Raw genomic sequence first — 23,656 nt, 5'->3', positions numbered from 1 at the left:
ACGATCAGTGCCCGCTCTAGCTCGGTGCTGGCCCCAAAAAGCCGCTGTGCTAGAAAGCTAAGCTGCTACCCTTGGGTGCTGCCGTGCTGCTAATGAGATATTTGTAAGGACTTCTTGATCCATCTCGCATGGGATTCTTGACCTCACATCTGTCTTGCAGTTTGTGTCTTGTTTTAAACATTTCTTTCCATTCATCTCAGCCCTAAGTCTGCATAAAACAGATGTCGGTATTGGAAAAGGAGGTGCAGCTCCTGATTTTAGCTGCGGGTACACAAATGGGCTCTGGTAATTTGCAGGTTTTCCCTTCTAGGACTCCCTTTTTGAGACCGTGCCTGCACTAGCGCTTCTCCTCAGTGGGCTGCAAAGCCTTCTTTCAGTTGTCCTTCCCTGGTAATTTTTTCATAGTCCTTTTCCTAATTTCCTTCGTAGGCTCATGAACGCACGTGGAAATCCTGGAACAGATACTCTCTACACCCCAAATAAACAGCCACTCCATGTTTCCAACAGGCTTTAAAGGCTGGAGAAGATGCAGCCGGCGTGCAAGAGTGCGGATCATGGAATAAATACGTTTTTTGAGTGGTAGGAACTTTCTCCCGCAATTGGGGAAGAACTGGGGCTTTGAGCGGGCAGCAGAGCCGTTCTGCCTTGGCGGGGCGGGGGAAGAGGGGCGCCTTCTGCGAGCTCCTTTCGCCGGGGGCGCGGCGGGAGGCTCCGAGCCCTGCCCGGCCGCGTCCCCGCTCCCGCCGCTCGGTGCAGCGCCTCCATCTCCCTCCCCGCCTGGCGCGGCCGGGCCGGAGCCGCGGGGCCCGCGGCCGCCCCGCCCCGCCGGGAGGGCGCAGGGCGGCGGGGCTGCCCGGCGGGGCTGCCGCCGCCCGGGGCCGGTGCGGGCCGGCGCCGCCGCGGCGCGGAACAAAGGGCCGCGGGGCCGGTGCCGGGCCGGGCCCGCCGCAGGGCAGCGCCCCGCGGGCACCGCCGGTGAGGGGGCGGCGGCCGGCCCGGCCATGCAGCTGCCGGAGGGGAGGAGCGGAGCGGGCGGCGGCGCCCGGAGGGGGCAGCGCCCGCAGGGAGGGGGGAGGTCTGGCCGTGCCGGCAGCCTCGGAGCGGGGCAGGGGCGCGGCGGGGCCGTGCCCGGGGCCGCAGCCGCCCGGGAGGGGCCGGAGCGAGCAGGAGCCTCTCCCCGCCGAGCGGCCTCCGCCCGCCCGCCGGTGCCCGGCGCTGCCTGCAGAGCCGCGGCAGCACCGGGGAGTGAGTGACTCGGCGAGGGGAGGAGAAGAGGAGGAAAAGAAATCGGATTGCCGAAAGGATTAGGAAGTGGGGTGGGGAGCCGAAGCTCTCTCTCTCCCTCCCTCCTTCCCTCCCTCCCTCCTCGCGCACATTTGTGAAGCTTTTCAGAGTTACCCTTCAGCATCAGTACCGGCAGCGACCCGGGGGAGCCGCGACAGCGGAAGGTGCTCGGCAAACTGCAAGAGCGATCAGAGAGAGCGGAGTGGCCCGGGCCGGCAGACCCTGCCCTGCCCGCGCCGCGGGGCACCGCGCTTCCCGGCTCCGCTGGCTAATATACATATACATATATATATACGTATATATAAAAAATTATATATATATATATATATATATATATATATATATATATATATATATATATACGTTTTTACTGCTCCTCTCGGAGGACAGGATTTGGAGCATTAAGGGCGGGCGTGCTGCCAGACCGCCTGCCCTGGACGTGCGAGGTGGGGAGAGAGGAAGGGAGAGATGCCTCTGATTAGAGGGAAAGTCGTGCTCATCCTCGGATTCGTCTTCCTGACAACTTTCCTGGCTGCAGTGAGAGGGCTGCCCGTGAGAGGGAAACAGCGCAGCAATAGCCCGAAGGAGAGGAGCTCCAAGCTGGCGGAGGTAGGGCGATCTTTGGGGAAATACGGAGAGCCGGGGGGGTTCTAGGGCGAGCTCTTCCTCAGCCTCTGCACCCCCTCCCGAGCCCGGGAAGGCCGAGGGGTTCAGCCGGTCACCCGGGCGGTCGCTGGGGCTCCATCGGAGGGACTGTGCGTCTCGGACGGGAGCAGCATCCAGCACGTGTCCCGGCCCGGCCGCCCGCAGCTCCGGGGGGAAAAGCGGCAGCGGGGAGAAACAGGGTTTGGGGCACCCCCTCTTACCGGCTGTTTCCTCACTCGCTGAGGGGCAGAGCCCATTCCTGGACTCTGCAGGTCTTCGCACTGCACAGAGGCTGAAGGAAAGGCGATGCTTTAGGCTCTCTGAGATCGGGGCCAACTGCCGTGACCCAGTGCCCGGGAAGATCCCAGGCTAGCATCCCAGGTGGGAGAGAGGGGTCCGGCTGCAGTCAAATTAGCAGCAGGTATGCCCAATCTCCTCTACCGGAAACCTAGGACACCATAGATTTCAGCCCCATCTCCCCTCCCCGCCGAAGCGCACCCGGGGCAGGGTCCGGAGCGGCCATGCTCCATCCTCATCCCGGCAGTGTCCCCGGGGCCGGGCCCTGGGAGCCCCCGGCCCCAGCAGGGGATGGCAGTGTCTGAGCGCCGGGTCCTGCCCGCGCTGGCTGCCGAGCGCGGCTGTAAATGGGGAAACTTCAGCGGGCAATGAGGGACTGGTCAGACTGGGAGCCACTGGTGCGACCTGATGGGGATGACAGGAACGGATTGGGGGAAACAAGCTACCGGGAGAGCGGATAGTAAGGAAGACTACTGGATGGTTAAAGCAAGCTGTTTTCCATCCTGAAATTGTTCTCTGGAGGAAAAGGCATTCGGGCAGCAGAGCCGTGTTTAAAAAGTACTCTTTCAAAGAATGCTGTTGCTAAAAGTAGGTGAAAGGAAAGAGAAAAGTGGCGATAGGAGGAGTTTGAGCAGGACAGAGTAAGAGCAGCTCAGTCCTCGCTGGCGATACGCAATAGTATGGAAAGCAGCAGGATTGATCTCCAATGTCAGTCAGACTGGGATAGGAGATGCAAAGTGATGGGAATACACCGTATTGCAAGTTAATGCCAAAACTGGGTTGGATCTGTGGAGGAGTCATGCTGGCAGCTCCTGTCGGATGCACTAAAACTCCATTCCAGCGTGAAGCCCAGGGCACAAGTGTGAGGAGGGAACCTGCCACATGGAATGCTTGGCCAAGGGGCAGGAGAGGGCACAGGCTGCAGCCAGCCGAGTACCACTAGTCAAGCCTGGTGATGGTTTTGAGTGGAGCGTGGACTGAGCAGATGCAAAGAGAACTGCTGGGGATGATGTGCTGTAGTGCTGGTAATATCATGTTGATGCTGTACTTTGCTAGTGAAACTTCAGCCAGAGATGTAGATGCTGCTTCAATCGCCAGACGAATGTCAGACAGAGTGACCTCTAACTCCAGCTGCAGAAGAGCAGGGTTTTCTACTTGAAATCCAGGGAGGATGTCAGCCCTGTGGCAGGGACCAAGGATAGGGACAAGCTGTCTGTTAGGAAGCTGTGCCCCCCCACGGGACCCTGCAGCTCAGTCTCAGACTCCTTTTTATCTGTCATCTAAAATGTATGGGAGAGCCTGTGAGCTGCTGTCGGTGGCGGTGTGTGAGTGGCTGTGAATGGGGAGCGTTGTGCGGCCAGCCAAAGATCACACACGGCACTTACACAGCGCGGCCTCTGTCCCCGGGACCTTTGCTTCTCGCAGAAATACAAACATGCAGGAAGGGTATAGGCAAAGGTTTGACGGAGGAGGTTAGGAGCAAGGAGGAAGTTGAAGAATGGATTCCTCTGGCCGTCTGTTGGTGCACCCTGCATCCCTCAGAGTGCTGGGAGCACAGTTCTCATGGCAGGGAGGAAGCAGTAGGCATTGGCATGTGTCTCCTTGCTGCTTTTTGGGATTAAATCCTCTGTTTCTGGTGCATGCATGGGAAAATTTAGAGTAGCCATGCCCAGCTGTTTGAACTAAAGCAGAGAGCACACGCACAGCAGCACGGTGGTTAAAAAAAATCCAGAGTGATTTTGGGTCATACACACAGATGGTTCCTGTTGCAGCACTGATAGGTCCTGTCTCTATGGCAGCAGGGCAGCCACAGCTGGAGTATTGGTTACACTATGGGTAATGCCCTACAGATGTGGATAGGATGAAGGGGGCTGTGAGGAGAAAAGTAGAAATGACAGAGCAGAACAGATAGACAATCAAAACCATTAAACAATTACATAAGTTGGACTTATTTTAATAACTTTGTTTAAAGCAAACATTTTTCCTGGGTTTGGAATTGAATGGGAATTTTTATAGTCTGTGCTAAGTTTTAGAGTTGCAGTTATACTGAAATAGTTTAGAAAAATTAAATAAGTTTTTCAGTAAAATTTTTGAGATAAGTAGTCTTATTATTGTAGGAAGGATGGAGGGAACACATGCTTTATTTTTGGGTGTTAGCCTTATCATTATGTCCAAAGTCCTGTACCTCAGTCAGGATCCAGTATTTCCAGCCATTACCAAAGGAGCAAGTACTCGTGTTTACAGTATCTCAGCAATGACTGGTCAGCAAAGCTTTGCCTGAATTACACTGTGCTCACCATAAACAACAGATGTAGTGAGAATATTTTGCTATTTCTTCAGTCTGTTTGGCCAGAAGTTGAAAAGGCTGGATGAAAAATTTGAAAGGCAGTTTTCTTTCCAAGCTGTGACTTGAATCTAACAAGAGAAGATACCTGCTCATTTGGGGGTTTGTTGGTGATGTTTGGGAAGGCAGGTGGGTTCAGAAACAGCAGACAGGTGTACAGCAGGAGTCTGAGAAGCTTTTGCAGGTTGGGTGCATCATACTTTGATGTGGGCAGAAATGTGGCTGGATGTGGCTCCTCAGATTTGGATAACAATATTTGGAGAAGCTTGTGTCCCTTGTGGTGACAAGGTACAGCTCATCATATCACTTAATGGTTTATTTATTTATGAAGTTAAGAGGTATAAATGAAAAATATGTTTTGATAAACTCACTGGATTTCAAAATATTGGCTCTGAACGTTGTTAATAGATGTTTGCATAGCATAAAGGCTGAGTTGGCTGCAAGTCAGTGGGTTTGTGCAGTACCTGATATGACTGGCACCTGGCCCCTGAGAAATAAGGAAACAAGTAACAACACTACACATTGTTTACTGGTTAAACCAGGCAGTGAGAAAAGCGATGGGAAACTACCTTTAAAACTGAAGGTCTGCACTTGATTAAAAATCATTTAAGAATTAAATGTATAGCAGTGATGTGATGCCCGGCCAGAGATACCAGCAGACAGAGAGTGAAGGAGCTCCAAGATGGTGTGGTGTGGCTGTATTAGATTTAAAAAGTGTTAAAGGGAAAGAAATATCAGCTGAGCTTGAGTGGAGTTTGTCAGGAGGCTGTTAAGTCGGGGTAGCCCTGTACACTGGGAGCCCTATGTAGCGTAGACAATTGGACTGGGGACATCAATGGGCTGCACAGGCACTCAGGTCTGCGGGAGCCTGCCCCGTGCTCCCCCCAGCTCTTGCTCCGTGTCGGCTCCAGGGCTCTGGCCAAGAAGAGCATCTGGGTGTCCCCGGAGCTGTCGCCCTGCTGCGGTGCCCAGCTGTGCCCCCTGTGCGCCCTGCGGGCTGAGCCAGCTGCGGCAGCACCGCCGGATCCCCGCCGCCGCCGCGGGCTGTGTCAGTAGCAGAGTCATTCTGCCCGAGGATGTGCTTTTTACCTTTTCATTTCTTCAGCAATTAAGCGTTCTTGTCCCTGGCTTTGTCCTTGGCGGAGGTCGGATTTGTGGGTACAAAACGTTCACTGAAGCATCCTTCCGCTCTGAAAGGGGCTCTTTGTGCGCAGGGAGGTACTTCGCCCTTTGTAGCAAATTCCCTTTTGAGAAGTGCCAAATTATCTTAGTCAACACAGTTGAAAACCCTCCCGCCCTGGGGCTGAGACAGCAGCAGGAACAAAGGAGAGCCGGGTGTAGGGAAGCTGCCCAACAAGGGGGCTTCTTCCATTTTCACTGCACAAATAGGTCTGCTGCGTTCCCATTGTTACAATCAAAGGGGTTCCTGTAAAAGGCACATGTAAGGGAAAGAGATTAGCCATAAATCACCCCACAGGGTACTGCCCTGCACTCTCTCTGGGTTCCCAAAATTGTCCAGCTTGTGCACACCCTTTCCTCAAAAACAGGCAAACTGGAGGACTCATCCTGCCTCCAGTCGTGATCCTTCCCAGTGGGGTGATAGAGGGAGTGTGCTAGTGAGTAATTCCTGCTTTCCTCCTGTCAGTGTCTTAGGGGTGGGGAGTGTAAACTGGTCCACAGTAGCAGTAAGTACTCTTCCTCTCAGAATAAGTCCCAAATTAAGAAGTCTGATATTTCCCATAGGGAACCCTGAGGACAGTCTGAGCTGCAGACAAGCCAGCAAGGTGCACCTGTGCTGTCCAGCTCCCTCAAAGAAAATGTTATCAGTCAGAGGCTCAGGTTTCATATAATATACTAGAGAAGGATAATATAAGGAAGAGATTGCAGCATCTGTTAAATCAGATTTGTTTCAGACAGAAGCTTGCAAAAGTGCAGTGTAAAGACCATTTTTTTGTTTGTTTGTTTGTTTTGGTAGAATGTTTTTGCAAGGGACCTTCATTGGACAGGCTGATGCTTTTATGTGGCCAGCTGTAAAAGTCAGCCTGCATGGTGTTGCTTCCAAGCAATTCAGTTTCTCCATGTTTCTTCTGTGTAGGGACTCTAGGGGCTTGTCTGAGAAGCTGTTTGAGATGTACTTTCATCTCAGCACTTATGAGATGAAGACACCACAAATATGGTGACCTACCTGCCTCTGAGTCCTAGGTGGCCCTTGACGTGAAGGGCACCAATGCCTCTTGGGGTTCAGGTTGGTTTAGTCTCCAGGGAAAGGATACAGCCTCAAAGGGAGCAAAATGCAGTAAATTGCTGCCTTCTGCTCTCCTCTGGCACCCCAGAGGTACAGGGTAGAGACCTGGGTACAGCCAGGAAACATCCATGCATGCAGGAAAGAGGTGGTGAGGCATGGGTTTATCTTGGATTAGGAGCTGGTGGTTGGTCTGGTCTTTCAGGGTCTTATCTGGCACTTGGCTGCAGGGCTTGGGCTGCAAGGACTGTGTGGGAACCCAGACCAAGAGAGCCACTGCCATGCAGGGCTCAACAGGAGGCTGGCACATGGGGTGAGTACAGTGCCCTTCAGGTGAGCCACCTTCCCCCCCAGCCCGGAGCCCCCAGGTACTGCTGACTCTGTAGGCAGGTGCTGCATGGCCTGGGGGTGCTGTGGGAGGTGCCCCATGTGGAGAGCTGGTGTCTCTTTGTCTCTTGTTCTGGGATGTCCTCTCTTCCTTAACATTTTGGCACTCCCTCCTGCTGTCCTCCCTGCCCTCCACTTCACATGCAGCCATTCCCACAGCAGCCAAAATCACAGGGAATTCCAGCTGCACTGTGCTGTACCATGAGCACCTCCATCGAGACAAGGTGTTGTACAGATGTCCTCACGTATGCAGCTCCCAACACCTTCCCCTCTGCAGACTCTGTGGGTTTATTACATGCTAAGGCTGCTGGCTCCTTAAAATCAGTGTTGGCTGGGGAGGGGAGTTGAGCTTGACCCCAGGCTGGGGAGCTGCAGCCAAGCACCTGGGGCAGGGGGCTGCTGGCTCAGGGTCACCCCAGCTTTGCCCCTTCAGGAGGACAAGATGCAGCATCCCTGCCTGGATCCCTTCCTGTGCAGGGCATGGAGATACTCCAAGTCTGGCTCAGATGCTCATTTTATCTGTTGTTGAAGGGATCCCTGATGGATTTGCTTTTGTTTGGTTGGCTGCATTTCTTGCCCCAGAGCCTGCACGGAGGGGCAGCCTGTTCACCCTTCGTGAGACAAGGGGAGCAGGTGCCCCCTGCACTCCCTCCTGCCTGTGATTCCCTCCTTCACCTCTTCCAGTCTGCGGAGGAAGGCTGGTGTTGATCTGGACATCTACACCTGCTTTGCAATATTTGGGATTTTCTTCCTTTTGCAGTTTTGCCTGGGCTGTGGCAGGCAAGGAAGCAGCAGCTGGAGCAGTGGGAGGGTTATGGTGTGCAGGCTAAGAAGTGCAGATCATTAGCTGGAACAAGTTAATGGTTACTGAAGCACATGGTGTTTAGAGCTGGAACAGGTTAGCAGTGACTCCCTCTGATGCATTGGGAGCTTATATGTATTACTGCTCAACTGTGTTAACAGAAACCATGTGCCCCAGCAGGAGCATTTGGCAGAGAGCACCAGAGGATGTGGATGTGTCTGTTCATCTCTCTGAGGTCCCTCTCCATGCAGTCTCTGTGGGGGCCCTGCTCCCACACCCATGGCTGAGCAGAGGTCTCAGGGTGTTCAAGTGATGGGAGCCTTGCCACCAGCTGAGTCCTTGCACCACCCACCAAGGACTGGCCCTTGGGACCTGTGTGCTTGGGCAGAGTCTGGTGTGAGGACTGCCCCATCTGCTGTGCTGAGACTTATCAGGGGTGCCAAGGATATGCTCCAGTTTCTCCACTACAAGGCCTCTGTGGTTCATCTGTGGAAAGCAGACCAGTTCTCCCTTTGGGGCAGGTGGGGAGAGGAAGCTGAGCTGTGGTGAACCTTCTCCAGTCTTCTTCAAGTACTGCAGGGGAGACCCCCATGTGTGCCTGGCCTTGCCATGAGCTACCTGAGAAGGGTGTAATTTTTTGTCTGCACAATGGGAGTTTTGCAGACTAAGAAATGTTTCTCAGTGTTAAAGAGGGAGAAGACATTTATGGTAGAGAAACATCTGCCAGTGAAACAACCATGATCTGCATGAGGGCAACAGCTTGGCATGGTGAGGTGGAGGGCCATGAGGCTGCTGCTTTTCCTCCTTGTGTCACAGGTGATCTGTGGAGTGAGGATGGCATGGGCAGGCTGCTCAAGGGCACACCCACCAGAGAGCTGACTGCCGAGAGGCTGGGCTGTGCCTGCAGGGTGCATGGGGAGCAGCATTCTCAGTAGCCTGGACAACCTCCTCATTTTTGGTCTTGCACAAAGTCAGCTGTGCTGTGTCCTTGCTCTTAATGGTGCTTCGTGCTGCTGCCTCTGTGCTGTGGTGTCTTCTGCTCCAGGGCTGGCTCTGCCTCAGGGCAGCTGAGTCACCGACCTTGGAAAGAGTTTTGAGATTACAGTTGTTGCAACTGTGAGACATGAAAGTAAGTGTGAAACTTGAGGAAGCCTTTGATGCTGCCTCCTGCAGCTCCCTGCCCAAGACAGTTGGAATGAAGCTAGTTAGAAAAGAAAGTGATACCATATGATCTGAAGTATTTTGATAACTGCATAAAAATTATAATCACGAGGGCGTAATAATTATCTGCACAGCACACAGTTTGCTGCTGGCTCCTGCTGGTCTGTCAGAAACAGGATCTGCCCACATAAGCATGATAACCAAGTGCCTTGTCTGTTCCATGAGCACTTGCAGAACTCTCCTAAAACCGAAGGGAGTCTTTATTAAAGGAAAAGAACAAACCACCAAAACAAACAAACAAACAAACAAACAAACCAATAACCCCCCCCTCCCCTGCACCCATGTAAGTTGATCCTGAGCTGGGCTGGATAGCACAGTTTTGGGAAGTCTCTGTTCTGCTCTTCACCTGTGCTACAGCCCCTTTGCAGGCAGGAGTGTAACCCAGAGCACAAGAAGAGGATGGAATTTGGAGTGTTGACTTCTTTAAATTACCTCTGTCAGATCTTCTAGAGCTCACATGTCAAAATCCTGAGTGATAGCTCCTGCTAAGCCACCTGCCTGTAAGTCTAAATATCCTGGATGTGATGGCTGGGATTGTGGTGCAGAAGGACATACAGACAGTAACAGGAACTGAGCAGCATGTTTGCCTTCCCTGTTATCTCATAGGTGCCCACCCAGCTCTTGACACCTCTAGAAGATGCTGTGCTCTGTCACAACTCTGGGAAATCCCTTAAGTGGGTGATGAGCTGATGGGTGGCAGAGGTCACTTGCCTAATATGAGTCCCATGGATTTTCCATCTGGCTGAAAGACTGCCAGTCGACAGGTTATGTGCTGGTGGATGGGTTATGAGCCAGGAGGATCAAACTACAGCCCTCAGGAGGCTGCAGTGATTTCAGCTGGCTGGGCTAAAAAGCCCTTTATTTGAGTAGTGCCTCATAGAGGAGAAAGCATGTACTATGGGAGGGAGGCATCATGGCACACTGCGTTTGTTCCTGGTGATTACCCTGCTCTTCAACCTTACTTTATTTTTAAGAGACAACAGTGTTGCCTGTTAGCACCAGAAAAATCTCCCTTTCTCCTCATCCCACCAGTAAAAATCATGAGCCTTTGTGCAAACTGCAGCCCCAGACATGCTGGGCTTCCTTCTAATGTAACCAATCAGCTTTCTCTACTTCCATAGCTTTATAGTATGGCTTTATAGGAAAATCCTGCTCTGGAGTTGTTCCTCTCCACTTTAAGTCCAAAGATAACTTTTTAAATACTTTCTCCAGATCCTTGCAGCCCATTTAGGTAAATATAAAAAGAAAAGTTTTATGGATAAAAAAAAAAGTACTTTACTAATTCGTAAGTGAGCAAGTTTGCAACAGACAGATTTCAAAGTAATGTTGGAGAGAACTTGGGGGAAAGAGAAGGAAGGTCTATTCAGGAAAAGATCAATAGTTCTTCTGGTGGTTTCTTGTTTCAATACAGCATGGTAAAACTGTTCAAAGGAAACCTAACACAAGCAGTAATGATTAAGCAACAAAAGCCCCCATTCCTTATAATTATAGCTCAGTGTGATACCAGCCTTTAGCAAATACGTCATTTTCTTCACTGCAGTGTTAACAAGCCCAAAGCACAGCCTGAATGTTGCCTCTGATCCCACTGCCGTGTGCACAGGTTCCTTTGGTTCGAGCTGAATGAGTTTATGTGCTCGATAATTGGCTTGGGATAGGTGTGGGTAGAAGCTGCATCCTCTGAGCTTGTCCCATGCTTGCTCCACCAACTGCTGATGCATGAGTTCTAGCAGTGCTTCACTGCCAGGGGAGTTCTCTCAATGTGCTTGGATTGGTTTAACCCCATGGTGAGGGGCAGCTCTGCTCAGCAGTGTATGGAGTTACAAAAAGCAATGCTGTTGGGTGCTCTGGCAACTTGCAATGCCTACAGAGATGCTGGAGGGACAAGTATCTGTGGCTGTGTAGGTGGCAGTGTGCTGCTGTCCCTGGTTGCCAAAAGGCAACAGCAGCTAGTCTGATGATATTTTCAGGTTTTAAACTGTTGTAGAATCTGAAATGTCTTGTCTCTAATGGTAAGAGCTGCAGCACATGAGCATTGGTCTTTTGCTTCCTTAACTCAGATTTAGTTCAAAGCCTTACAGACATTTCTGGCAAAATCACGGATTTTAAACGCAGAAGAAATTACTTGAGCCTTGAATTTCTTACCTAGTGCAGTTGCAGTACTCATGTGTTGAGCCCAGTGGTGTGGGTTTGACAGTCTCCACAAGAGAAATTGTCATTTTTCTTGTTAATTGTTCCTGAGGTTAATTACCTGTGGCATTAAAAGCACAGTCCTTATTCCTCAGTTAAATTTGTTTGGCTTTGACTTGAGCACATTTCTTCCTATTATGTGTTTCTGTTCTGGATTATAGAGTCTCTGGTACTTTATGGATTACTGCCTTAAAGAACTGGAAAACTGAGTCATTGCTTTCTTTTTTCAGCATGACAAACAAATTGAATTGTACAAGTCTTTCACTGGAAAAGTCTTTCCATCCCCTGAAATGTTTTTGTGGCTGCTCTCTTCATCATCTCCAGATTTTTGAGCAATTCTAATAGAGGTGTATGGACTAGAAATGGAAAAATGTCAGCCTTTAATCTCTAGAGCAATGGTGTGTGGCCTTTTCCCACACCTTTTTCACACACCTTGTTGCTTGTGTTATGTAAAAAGTGGGTATGACACTGGGGTGAATTGATAATGAGTTACTTCCCCTTCCAAATATCTCTTCTGAGATTCTGCCTCAAGGTGTTTCAGTGGTCAGTCCCACATGTGGGACAGCCTGGACTATGTGGGAAGGTCTCCTGGGCTGGTAGGTAGGCAGGTGTGATCCTGCTTATAGCCTTCAGTCAAAACATGATCTTCAGGAATGGAAAGTCTATGCTCTTTCCGGAGTGCTGTGCCAGAGTTTCTCTCAGGTTCCTGCCCTGGGAACCCTTATTCCCAGCCAGGTAGGATATGCCAAGTCTAAACAGGAGCAGCTGTGGCAATTCCTTGTTCAGCTTTTTCCTTTGCCTGGTGCTGGCTGGTCACAGGAAAAGGCTGAAACTTGGCTGCAGGACACTGATGGCTTCCCAACAGTGCACTCTGCTTCCATGGTGGTGGAAGGAGAAGGGAGATGCTGATGACCAGCCCTCCAATGGTTTGCAGGCTTTCTCCTGCGCTCTGTAAAGAGCAGGGGAATAGAGTGTTACCTCTGGGCAAGCAAAGTTTTCCCTTAGCCCATTGCAGTGGCTTGGCTCCAGGCTGGATGGCTTCATCCAGCTGTTCCTGGGACAGTGCAGAGGGTGGGTGAGTGCCACACAGCAGGAGTGCAAATCTCAGGGGCAGCTGCTGTCAGGGGACCCTGATGGCTTGGGGAAGACACATCTGATGCCTGGAGGGATGCACTGGGCCTCCTAAGAGCTTGTTAAATCCATGGATTGATTGTCTGGGGCAGGACACTGAGCCTTACACAGGAGGGACATATGATGCAAGGACAGATTTTTAACCCAGCAAAGCTTCAGAGCGATGCAGAGGGAAATGTTGGGTGGTACATTGTAGTGACCATTGCTGAAGGGCTCTTGGCCATCTGTGGTGGCCACTCCTGTCATGCTTATTCCTCCAGAGTATCTGGGAGCTGTGGGAGTTCTGTTTGCCCTGCAACACTCTTGCAGCCAGTTCCCCTGGAGCAGTTTTACATTTTCCCTGTGGGAACAGTACTCGGAATTTCTTGAGCTTGTTTGGGCGTAAAATCTGAATTAGGCACTGAGTGTAAATTTGGAGACTTTGTGTCTGTTCCTGGCTTGCTTGTTCTGGTGTCCTTGGGTGAGCTCAGATCTTGTTGCTAGAGGAGACCTCACTTTCCATGTGGATGAAATTTGGGTTGTGTGTCAAATGAGCTTACCCAGCCCAATAAGCTCTTTGCAAATTAGGCAGGAACGCCAGCCTTGCAGGGCTGTTGCCAGTCTCTTGTGCAGGGGTTGTGTTGGGCATGTGCAGCTGGCAGCAAACCCAGCACCAGCAGGCAGTGTCATGCAGCCAGCACTGGGACATGGCTAGCTTTGCCTGCTCAGCCCCCCTTGATGTTTTTTTTCCACCTGGGCTCCTTGCTCCTTGTCAAGGACTCCTGGGACATGACAGGAGACCTATCAAGGGGCTAAGGCACTGGAAGATAGGCTGAGACAGAGCCAGGCATCATTCCCGTGCATTCTTCCCAAAACCACTGTGGTTTGGATGGGGAGAGAGGGAGCTGGGAGGGGAAAGTGTATGCAGGGGTTTGCTACCGGCAGTGCCACAGGAGTTCTCCAGGCCAGGGAGAGGGACAAGCCCTGGACGCTGTCTCTGGGAGCGCAGGTTCCGTTCTCCCTGCAGCCCTCTCTGCTCCGGGCCCATCTGGTGAGGTCTGTCACCGGCCCTTCCCTGCCTACAGCCTGCCCTGGGCAGCAGCCAAGGGACCAGCAGCGTCCCTGCTGCTCTTTTCCCTCCCCCGGGGATGGAGGCATCGTGGGCTTTGATGTACAGGGACAGGGCTGGGGACGGGCTGTGTGCGCTCATGAGAGTCTGGCTAGGCTCCAGCTGCCTTTGAAGTGCTCCAGTGATCAGGATGAAAGGGAGGGGAGTCCTTCCCCAAACCATCTGGCTCTAATTGCAGGTAGAAATGCCTCTCTGCGTGCCCCCCTCCGCCCGGCGCCGTGGGGAGGGGGCACTCCATGCTCTTCGTTAATCCCACGGCTCTCGACTGGGCTGAGCGAAGGGTGAGAGCTTGGGAACAAAAGGGGGTTTCAGCTGGGCAGCCAGAAATAGGCAGACACTGGCGGAGATGCTGGGAGCTGGGGCACCTCTGCTCTCAGCCTTGAGCTGGGGGGCCCTGCAGCCCTTCCCAAGGGCGCCGTGCCTCGGGGGGGCTTTGCCAGTTGTTCCCGTCTCGGGTTTCGGGGCACACTGGAGCCTGCTGGCCCTGCAGTCCCGCGCTTCTCGTGCCAGTGCCAGCGCGGTCACTTGGCAGCGTTTGCTGGCCACTCCTGCCCCGGGAGTGCTGCTGCCTCTGGGCAAGGCTCCCTGTGTGCTGCCAGCCCCGCTCCTCCCGCCGCTGCAGGGCCAGCCGTGCGCCCCTGCAGTGGCAGCAGCACTTGGAGCCACTGGCAGCACTCACGAGTGAGTTTTGTTGACTTGTTTGACTGGGCATCTTCCCTTTCCCAAAGAGCTAAAGGGTAGCTGGGTTATATCTGCCAGCAGTTTCTTTCTGTCTTTGTGGTAGCTTTTGGGCACCATCAGAAATTTCAATTAAACCTATGTTGCTTGAAGCCATCTGCCCTAATACCAATACCACAGAACAGTTTATTTGGGTGATGTTTTCCCCTTGTCATAAAGTCCTGATTATAAACTTTTAATATAAATATATAAAATTATTAAACATGACCTGTGGTAACTCAGTGACCAGAAGCACCCCTTGCTGTTAACCATTTCCAGGGACTGAGAAATAACTCAAAAGGGAACATGAGAAGTAGAAAGCCAGGCAAGATGGGTAACAGGACAGCAGATGGGTGCAGGGAGAGTGGTCATGGGGTTGGGAGGTACCGGTCTGAATAGACCTCCAGGTTCAGGTGCAGCAGAACTGAGCACTGGCACAGCACAGAGCGCTTGGTATTAACTTGACTGATTAACACGTTAACTGCTCTCCTGATGCTGCAATAATGGGGAGGAGGAGCTGTTTGGGGCAGGAGACCAGACCCCTCTTTGCCGCCCCGTCCCCCTCAAGAGATGCTGTCTGTGGCTCTCCCTCTGCAGGTGTCAGCGTCACCCGGCCCCAGCTCGGCGGGGCACGAGGAGCTGCCCCCGTCGGGCAGGGCGCGGGGGCTGCGGCGGCACCGGCGCAGAGGGCTGCCCCAGCAGCCTGCCAGGAGCCCAGCGCTGCCCCCGCCCAGGGCTGCCGGCCAGGACGAGAGCCTGCCCTTCATGCTGGACCTGCAGAACCTGCCAGGGCTGGCCAATGTGGACCTGAGTGCCCAGAACCCCAACATCCAGGTGGGGAGTGCTCTGGGAAGGCCATGGGGGGATGTGGGTGAGTGCTGTGGTGAAAGTGGTGCTCTCCAGCCTCAGTTGGGTCCTTAAGAGAAAAGATCTCATGAGCAGGGTCTGTGTGGCCGCTGTCATCTGTTTTCTTGGTGACTGCCAGCTGCAGACAGCTGCCATGGAGGAGCTCCTTGACTGAGGAATTTGCTCACAGCTTTTCCCCTGCCCCCCGCAGCCCCTCTTCACAGAGCAGGAATAAACCCTCCTAACATGGGTGATCTCTCAGTTTCTGAGGGTGGTGTTGGCCCCTGTGGGTGACCACCAGCCACCCTGTGCTTCCCACTCTGTCCCTGCTCAGTCCCTCTGGATGAGGAGAGACCACCTGCACTCTTCATACAGTCCTGCAGCCCACAGTGTCTCTGGCCTCTTGGGCTGGGAACCAGTGCATGGTGGGTCTGTCCAAGGGCTGTGCCCCAGCTCGCTACCTTGCCTCATGTCTCCATCAGGTGACCATTGAAGTGGTGGATGATCCTCAGGCTGAGATGGAGATGGACTTGTTGAAGGAGACAAGCAATGACTGGTCTCTGACATCCTCTGAGTGGTTGTCTCACAAGGACCTGTTCTGGCCCCTCTTCTGGGAATACACTGACCCTGCTGAGGGAGAGGAGGAGGAGGAAGATGAAGAGGAGGAGGAAGAGGAGGAAGAGGATGACAACCTGGATGTAGGGGACAGGGAGGAAGAAGAAGAGGATGATGATGAAGAGGAGGATTACACAGCAGAGTATGATGGGGAGGAGGAGTCCATGCTTAGTGGAGTAGGTGGTAACTGGGACCAGCGATGGCCCGGGCAGAAGAACTGGATCTTTAAGGAAAAGTACAATTATGGTGAGTTCTTCTGGCACATGCAGCTGCCCTGCAGACCAGCAATGCCCTCCCCTGTCCTGCCTGGCCTGCAGCCCTGCACCAGGAGTCACAGCACACTGGTGCTCAGCTCCTACTTACAAAAAAAGCAAGGATGCCAAGGAGCAAGGCCAGCACACTCAGCTGGGGCTGTCAGCAGTCAGACATGCAGTGTCCCAGTGGGAATTGTCCTTGCATGTAATCACACTGGAGCATGTGTGAACCTTCTAGCAAAGGCATGCTCACATGAGACATACAATGTAAATATTTGATGACAAGTGCTGCTGCCATTGACTCAGGTCCCTGTAGTGACATCAGTGCCAGAAGTCTTTTCCACAGACCAGTGTAACCTCCTAGAGAGGAGCTGCAGAGAGTTAGATGGCAGATTCTAGTGGACAGATGGGCCAGGGTACCACAGCAGCTCCCTCCTGTAGCTTCCTGGCCATGACCTCAAAACCAACCTTTGCTAATATGTCATGTTCACCATCATAGCCAGTGTGCTGGCCATGTGGGGCTGGGCAGAAATACCTGTTTGAGTAGGTATGACTGGGAGCAAAGCTGTGAGAATGAGAGCCTTTGCTCAGGGCTGCTGGGGCTGGCAATGAGGATGGGGTTGGCCTTGGCATTGCATGGCTGGGCACCTCCAGGCAGCACTGTCCCTGTTCAGGGATGGAGGCAGAGTTGAGGGAGGTCCCAGGTTGCTGTTGTCTCCCCTCCTGCTAAAGCTTTGCTGAAGTCCATCACCCTCTGCCTCTTCCCTGCCGTGCACAGACTATGAAGATGAGGAGGAATGGAGTCCATGGTCCCCTTGCAGCATCACCTGTGGCAGTGGCAACCAGAAGAGGACCCGGTCTTGTGGCTATGCCTGCACAGCGACAGAGTCAAGGACCTGTGATCTGACACACTGCCCTGGTGAGCCCCTGGCTGTATCAGTCCTTGGCTACTGTCTGACTTTGATGTGGACTGGTGCCCCACTGCTGCAGGCTGAGCATTGTTCGTGCTTCAAGAATTAGTTATCACATTAATGTGATCAGGCCTAATGGTCATGGGGCTTTGTTTCCACAAAGAAGCTATGATTGGGCTTCATGGCTCCCCAGGCAGTAGTGTGGGGCCCAGGGGTGATAGAGCTGGCATCAAGTTGGTGTGTGACTTCTTGCACCTCTCTCACATTGGGAGTTTTAATTCCTCTCCTGGGGCATGTTGAGAGTCAGTTCTGTCCACTGGGATTTGTATAACTAACAGCCTCTGTTGGGCCAGTCTTGCTGCTGGCCCTTCCTTCCAAACACAGGGCAATGTTACCAAAGAAGTGCAGGAGAGGGGCTGGGAGATGGATGGTGTCTGGTGCATATACAGAGGGGGAAAAAACTCCATTCCTCCTGGTGTTCAAGCAGGCTCTTTGTTTTGTTTTTTTCTGTCTCAAGGAGCAGAAGGAGAAATGGTCTTCCCCACAGAAGAGACTCCTTTCAAAAGCGACAACACCACAGAGCTGTTCAACTCAGGTCAGCCCCTGCCTCTGCTTCAGTGGCAGACCTTGGGAGGGTTGTAGTGGCTGGCAGGGAGGGCTCAGCCAAGGGTCCTGTGTCTGGTGTCCAGCCTAAGTCATCCAAACCACTGCCTTGTGCAGACTTCAGTGGTCATGCTGGGAAACCCAGTTGCTGCCATTGCCCTGGTACAACACAGTCCTGCTTTGGGGTTCAGGGGCTGAGGCCAGCCTGCCACATGTCCTCTCTCTCGAGGGAGTGTTGCCAGCCTGGCCCAGCACAAAACCCCTTCCCTCTGTCACTGCCTTGGGGTGGAGCCTGGCTCCAGCTGCTCTTCCTGGTGCTGGCGGTGTTGGCACGGCTTCAGGCAGATGGGTAAGGTGGGGTGCAGAGTGGGCGTGCCCTCACCTTTTTGGTCCCCTCCCCCAGAGGTGGACAGCTGTGAGAAGTGGCTGAACTGCAAGAGCGACTTCCTGACCAAGTACCTGAGCAAGGTTCTGACGGACCTGCCCAGCTGCCCCTGCTCCTACCCGCTGGAGGCCGTCTACAGCGCCGTCAACCTGCGGGACGAGCAGCGGGGCAAGAGCTTCCGCTGGCGGGATGCCAGCGGCCCCAAGGAGCGCCTGGACATCTACAAGCCCACGGCACGCTTCTGCCTGCGCTCCATGCTGTCCCTGGACAGCACCACCCTGGCCGCCCAGCACTGCTGCTACGACGAGCACACCCGCCTCATCACCCGCGGCAAGGGCGCCGGGGTGCCCAACCTCATCAGCACCGAGTTCTCTCCGGAGCTGCACTACAAGGTGGACATGCTGCCCTGGATCCTGTGCAAGGGGGACTGGAGCCGCTATCACGCGGTCCGGCCCCCCAACAACGGGCAGCGCTGTGCTGACAACCCTGCCGAGGAGGAGTACCTGTCCCAGCTGCAGGAGGCCAGGGAGTACTAGCCACGGCCGCTCTAGATGTGCCATCACCACCGCTGGCTGCACCCCTGCAGCCTGGCCAGCCCGACCCTGCTCATGGGCTCCTCAGTGCTGCCAGGCAAGATGGGGAGGATGCACCTTCTGTCCCATCCCCTCAGAGGGCTGTCTCAGCCCCCCTCTGGTTTCTGGGGGTGCTGGAGGTTATTGTGGTGCAGTCCCTGCCATGCCACCCAGGGCAGTCCTGGCCTGGCATGTGGAGAGCAGCAGGGGCTGGGAAGTATAAAGGGAAAGAGGGGCTGCTCTTGTCTGCTTTTATTCTCTATGACCTTTCAAGGCAGCCTGAAAGCTGAGCACAGGGTGAGTTGGGCTCAGCTCCTGCTGGCTTCACACCACATTTGAGGAGCTGCCGCAGGCATGGCTGCCTGCACTTGTGTGTTCACCTGCCCTGGCACACGCTGGCTTATTCTGAAATGGGGGTAGGTCTTCCTAGAGAGTGCAGGGCTGTCCCAGCCATGCATACAGAGCAGGGCCTCCTCCATCCTTGGGTTTGTGCATGCAGGGCTGGAAAGGAGCAGGGAAAGCCTTATCAGGGTCTGTGGGTCTGGGGGAGAGGGCCCCAGAGGGTCTCAGGAGCACCTGTGACACAGCCCAAAAGAAAGTCCTGTGTTTTCCACTCACAGCCCTGCCAGGGGCAGGAGGCACCTTGGCCACTGCTCCTGCCATTGCTGGTGAGGAACAAAGAGCACTGAGCCAAGTTAGGCCCTGCTCCATGCTGAGTCTGCCCAGGTCCCTGCCTGGGCCAGACACACCAGACTGAGCCATGGACCCCTCAGACTCACTTCCAGGCCAGGTTCACAAGTGTGGCTCCAGAGGAGGAAGACACACACGCTAGTAGTGTCAATACCTGGTGTCCATAGATCAGGGATCCTGATGCTTTCTGTTGGCACCTGGATCTTGACTAGGTTTTATTCAGCTTTTCACAGGTCCATGGCAGTGTCTCCCAGCATATTTTGGAAGCTTCTCTGCAGAGAAACTAGGCTGAGCACCTTCATCCCTGGACATTCAATTGCTGAACTGGCAGATAATTTATAGCTTTTATTTAACAAATTTTATGCATCAGAAGAAATAAAAGTCAAGCACACATAAAGAAGAATGGAGTAATTTCTACACTAGAGGTTTCATGCAAGGCTGCTAGCTACTCTGAGTACTTCTGCAGGGCACTGTTGAACCAAAGCAGTGGTGCCAGAGGTGCTCAGTTGACCATCCTGTGCTGTCTGTCCTTCTTACAGGAGCTTTCTCCAGCCTCAGTGAATATCCTTGGTCTGAAAACTCTTTGGGGAATCTTTCTGGGGGCATCTTTGTGTCTGTTGAGTGTATTTGGATCCATTTGCCTTGGTTCCTGTTGAGTATTGCATCCTTGGTCATCCATACCTGGGACTTCATAGCTGGTAAAACAAAAGTATTAATGAACTTACTCAAGTATTGGCTACACCCTTGTATCCCTAGACTCTGGATATGGGTTCTATCAAAATACAGGCAGACATCATCCATTTCCCAATGGATATGCAGTCTGAGATGACCAGTGCTCTCTAAATGGTGAGAAGGAAGAGAAACAAATAAGCATGGATGGACACCTAGACCTTGGAGCATTTCCATGATCACTACATGCTCTCTAGCCCAGATGGTCATTGACTCACTAGTTTCTGGCAAAGAGGTGGGTCAAGGGTGGCTGACAGTGATCTGGTGTCTTGGTCTGGGAGCCAGGGAGCCTCAGCAAGAGACATGGAAGTAAACAAATTGAGCATCTGAAGCCATGAAAGGATGAGCTTGGTAACTGCAGTCATTCAGCAGAGCATATTTCCACTCCCATACCATATGCCATCATTAACATCATCAGACTCTCAGTGGAGTTTTTATTTACCATCAGGGCAGACTTCTTTAAAGCAGCCTCCTGTTGAAAGTGCCTAGTGTTCAGTGTTGGACCCACACATGGAAGCAGGACTTCTACAAACAGTCTTTCATAAAGAAGATTTACCAAAGCTCAGCCAATTTGTTGTTGGACTGGCTGCTCTCTAAGGAAGTGCTCTTACAATAAGAGTGTTACCCAGGATTTTTACTGTCCTCCTCTTTACACTGGCTATGTCAACCCAGAAAAAGCTTGTGATTTCTGTAATAACTGGAGTTCCTGTACAAGGGCAAGTAAAAAAGTTTCCTTCATTGATACTCCCCTGTTCCCTGACACCCCAACAAAAGCTAGTTGAGAGCCAAGTAGCTGTTCTGCTTTGCTGCCTCTGTGGTTTGGACAATACAGGCACAAACTGGAGCATGAGAAACAAGCACATTGTTCCTCATACAAGCACCTTACACACCATGAGGCTTTGCAGAACACCATGAGAAAAGTAGACATTAAGCAAGTGTTTATTTTTATATCCTGTCAAAGATTCTGTCCAGCCCACTGCTATTTAAGTTATGAATCTCTAAGCTTTCACTCCTTAAGTTTATTGGTTTTTTATATATATAATATATATATATAAAATGTCTTTTATTCCTACAGAATTTCACAGAGAAGAATTCTTTAAACTGATGCTGCAATAAAGCACTTTATACATGTATATGTCATGCTGATGTCATTCAGTTGTGACTGAAGCATGTGTTGCTATTTATTTGGGTTGAGAGGGATGAATACAATGTTTAATGCTGTATGTCTTGGGTTCCCAGGCCCAGGTGGGGGGCCCTGATGGCTTTGCTTCCTTCCCTTAACATTTGCATTTGAAGTTGTCTGGCTGTAAAAGTCACAGGTAAAAAAGATTATCTGGAGCCTGTGGGATATGTGAAGTTCTGCTTACAGGGAAGGAAGCCTCCTACAAGACCCTCAGGGTCAGTGCTGAGAAGCAAATGCATTGCCCTTGCCCCAGCCGTGACCTTGGGTTTTATTCCATGGTCAGCCTGGCCAGAGCTGGGTACTGGCTGATGGTCCAGCACACCACTTTAAGCAGGAGTATTAAGCATGGAAGCAAGGGGAGAAAAACCCAGCATCATCCCAGCTGAAAAACTGGTGTGGCAAACCACCTCCAGAGCCAGCAGCTAATTATAGTAGGGGGATTTGCAAAGCTTCCCAGAGATCACAATTTTTTGTTGCTGTTAATTTAGTGCATAAATCATAAACACTTCCAAGCTCTTGCTGTTTCCAGCTGTTTCCCCTCCTCTCTTGCTCCTTTTGCTTTGTGCTGGCTGCACATCTGTTGAGGGTTATCTGCTACTCTAGCATGGGACTGTGCTGCACAGCTGCCTGGCACCATTGCTGGCTCCTGCCTGGGGGCAGCAGGTGCCTCCTCTCAGTGAAAGATGCTAGGGGCTTCCCACTGGCCTTCTGCAACATCAAAATCATTGTTGCATGGAGCCCAAGCCAGGGGGAGCAGGCTGAGCTCCCCTCTGCTTAGAGAAAATCACTCTTTCCCTGGAAGGGCAGTCAGCAGTTACTGCTCTGTGTGTAACATGCCTAATGTGCTTTTATCCTCTGCAACAAGGTCCTTGCTGTGTTGGATGATGAACCCTGCTGTGAAACTCCTGGGATGTAGAAATCCCACAGCCGGGGGATGGAAGCAGGAAGAATTCCTGCCCTAACTCTGCAGGTGTTGAAGACCTGGAGATGTCACCTGAAATCATAGAGTGAGTTTGTGGCAGTTTTAAGCTGCACTTTTGCCTGTTGCTTTGACACAAAAGTTCTCAACCAGTTGCTGTTGAGTTGTCTTAGTCTGCCAGCCTGGACTGGAGCTGATCTGGACCAGTGCCCTGGCATCCATTGTGCAGTTGTGTTTTCTGCACAGCTGTGCCCAGATTTTGGTTTGGCACATGGGGCGGGGGGGGTGAGTAAAGTCCATTTCTCAGGATGAACGTGAGATTTTGTAGGAACACATTTACAGCAACAGAGGTCCCATCACCTGTCTCATTTTTTTCAGGGCTCCAACTCCAAGAATCCACTTCTTAGAAAGCACACAGAAAGCTGGGCCCAGAAGGATCTCCTCTGGAAGGAGAAACAGAATGATAATGCCAGGAGAGTTTAGCCAAAGCCTGTGCATTGCCTGGTATTAGCCTTGGAAAGAGCAAGGTGTGGTTGTAGTCTGTGGGTCTTGAGTTAGACCTCTAGTTCTAGAGAAGAAACAAATCTTTCAGGCACCCCTGTTCTGGCTTGTGAAGGGACACACCCCACTGTGTGGCCACATTAGCTTCTCTGCTGGTGGCACACCTCTGGAGCAGAAAACTAGAAAAAATCAAACCCCAACATGCTGCAGGTTTTCACCTGTAATCCTGCTAACCTCGCTTTTCCACTTGGTCAAGATAATTTTTGATACTAAACTTGTCTCCTAAGCTTGTCTTTTACAGCACCAGTGGTAATGTTTGGTTTTGGGTTTTTTTTGGTTTTTTTACTTTTAAGTTATCAATTATATTCTCTTCTATACTGAAATGTACTGGATTCATTGCAGCTATATTAGGCCTTCCCTTATTTACTAATAAAACTCTTATTTAGAGCAATGCCTACAGTCTTAAAAAGGTTCAAAGACCCCTTTTGGTTTATTGTTTGATGGTTGCTCCTTACTCATCTCTATGTGCCTCATAACATAGTGAGGATCCACCTCTATCTTTCATTACTGTGAAAAACTCACTTTGTTCTTTAATTTACTAGACTTTCCCTCTTATCCTATGTCAAATTCTTTAAGAGCCTTTAGGCCAGAGTATACTGAACCTTGCTTTTCTGCCTAATCTTATACATCTTTCCCTTCCCCAAACAGCTGAAGGAATACTGAACTGTGACTGTCTCCCAACACTTCCAGGTAAAGCAGAGGTCTGGGGTTTCTCATTAGCATCATGTAGCTACACCAGAGATCAGCTGTAGCTGAAGGGGTGTGTGTCTGCTGGAAATAGGCAGATGTAGTGCAGCAATCTTCTCTAGCATGACTTAAGGGTCAGATCTCCTTCACCAAGTAAATGTCTGAAGTGGTGTAAGGCCTTAATTACCATTGCTGTGCCCCATTAGAGCTGCACAGGCTGGCACACTCTGCCTGAGTGCACAGCCTGGCCTTTTAGCACAAGCCTTCCTTCACTGCCAGGTTAATCCCAGAGATTCACGTGTGAACAGCAGCCAAGGCATGGCTACATTACACAGC

At 51.9% G+C, this 23,656-nt stretch overlaps 1 protein-coding gene across 2 annotated transcripts; it reads left to right on the top strand.

The window, feature by feature from the left end:
• Window positions 1-792: 792 nt before the first annotated feature.
• ISM2 (isthmin 2) lies at window positions 793-22,211 on the top strand. Of its 2 annotated transcripts, none has more exons than XM_079310271.1 (6): window positions 793-1,893; window positions 14,963-15,199; window positions 15,694-16,072; window positions 16,859-16,999; window positions 17,515-17,586; window positions 17,998-22,211. In XM_079310271.1, exons 1-6 carry the CDS (start codon window positions 1,753-1,755, stop codon window positions 18,513-18,515), a joined length of 1,488 nt encoding a protein of 495 aa, XP_079166397.1. In that variant the 5' UTR covers window positions 793-1,752; the 3' UTR covers window positions 18,516-22,211. The 2 variants fall into 2 exon arrangements, with proteins under 2 accessions (XP_079166397.1, XP_079166396.1); XM_079310270.1 differs by having other exon boundaries at window positions 799-1,893; window positions 17,509-17,586.
• The last annotated feature ends 1,445 nt before the right edge of the window (window positions 22,212-23,656 follow it).

Source organism: Erithacus rubecula (assembly GCF_903797595.1).
Source record: "Erithacus rubecula genome assembly, chromosome: 6".
Classification (NCBI taxonomy): Eukaryota; Metazoa; Chordata; class Aves; order Passeriformes; family Muscicapidae; genus Erithacus; species Erithacus rubecula.
This window is presented reverse-complemented; position numbering and strand designations above follow the sequence as displayed.

Excerpts from the sequence above, each read along its gene's own strand:
- ISM2 (XM_079310270.1), top strand. The coding sequence starts at position 1,753 with ATGCCTCTGATTAGAGGGAAAGTCGTGCTCATCCTCGGATTCGTCTTC. Across the intron at positions 15,200-15,693 it reads CCCAGAACCCCAACATCCAG|GTGACCATTGAAGTGGTGGA; the intron begins GTGGGGAGTGCT and ends TGTCTCCATCAG. Across the intron at positions 17,587-17,997 it reads CACAGAGCTGTTCAACTCAG|AGGTGGACAGCTGTGAGAAG; the intron begins GTCAGCCCCTGC and ends CCCCTCCCCCAG.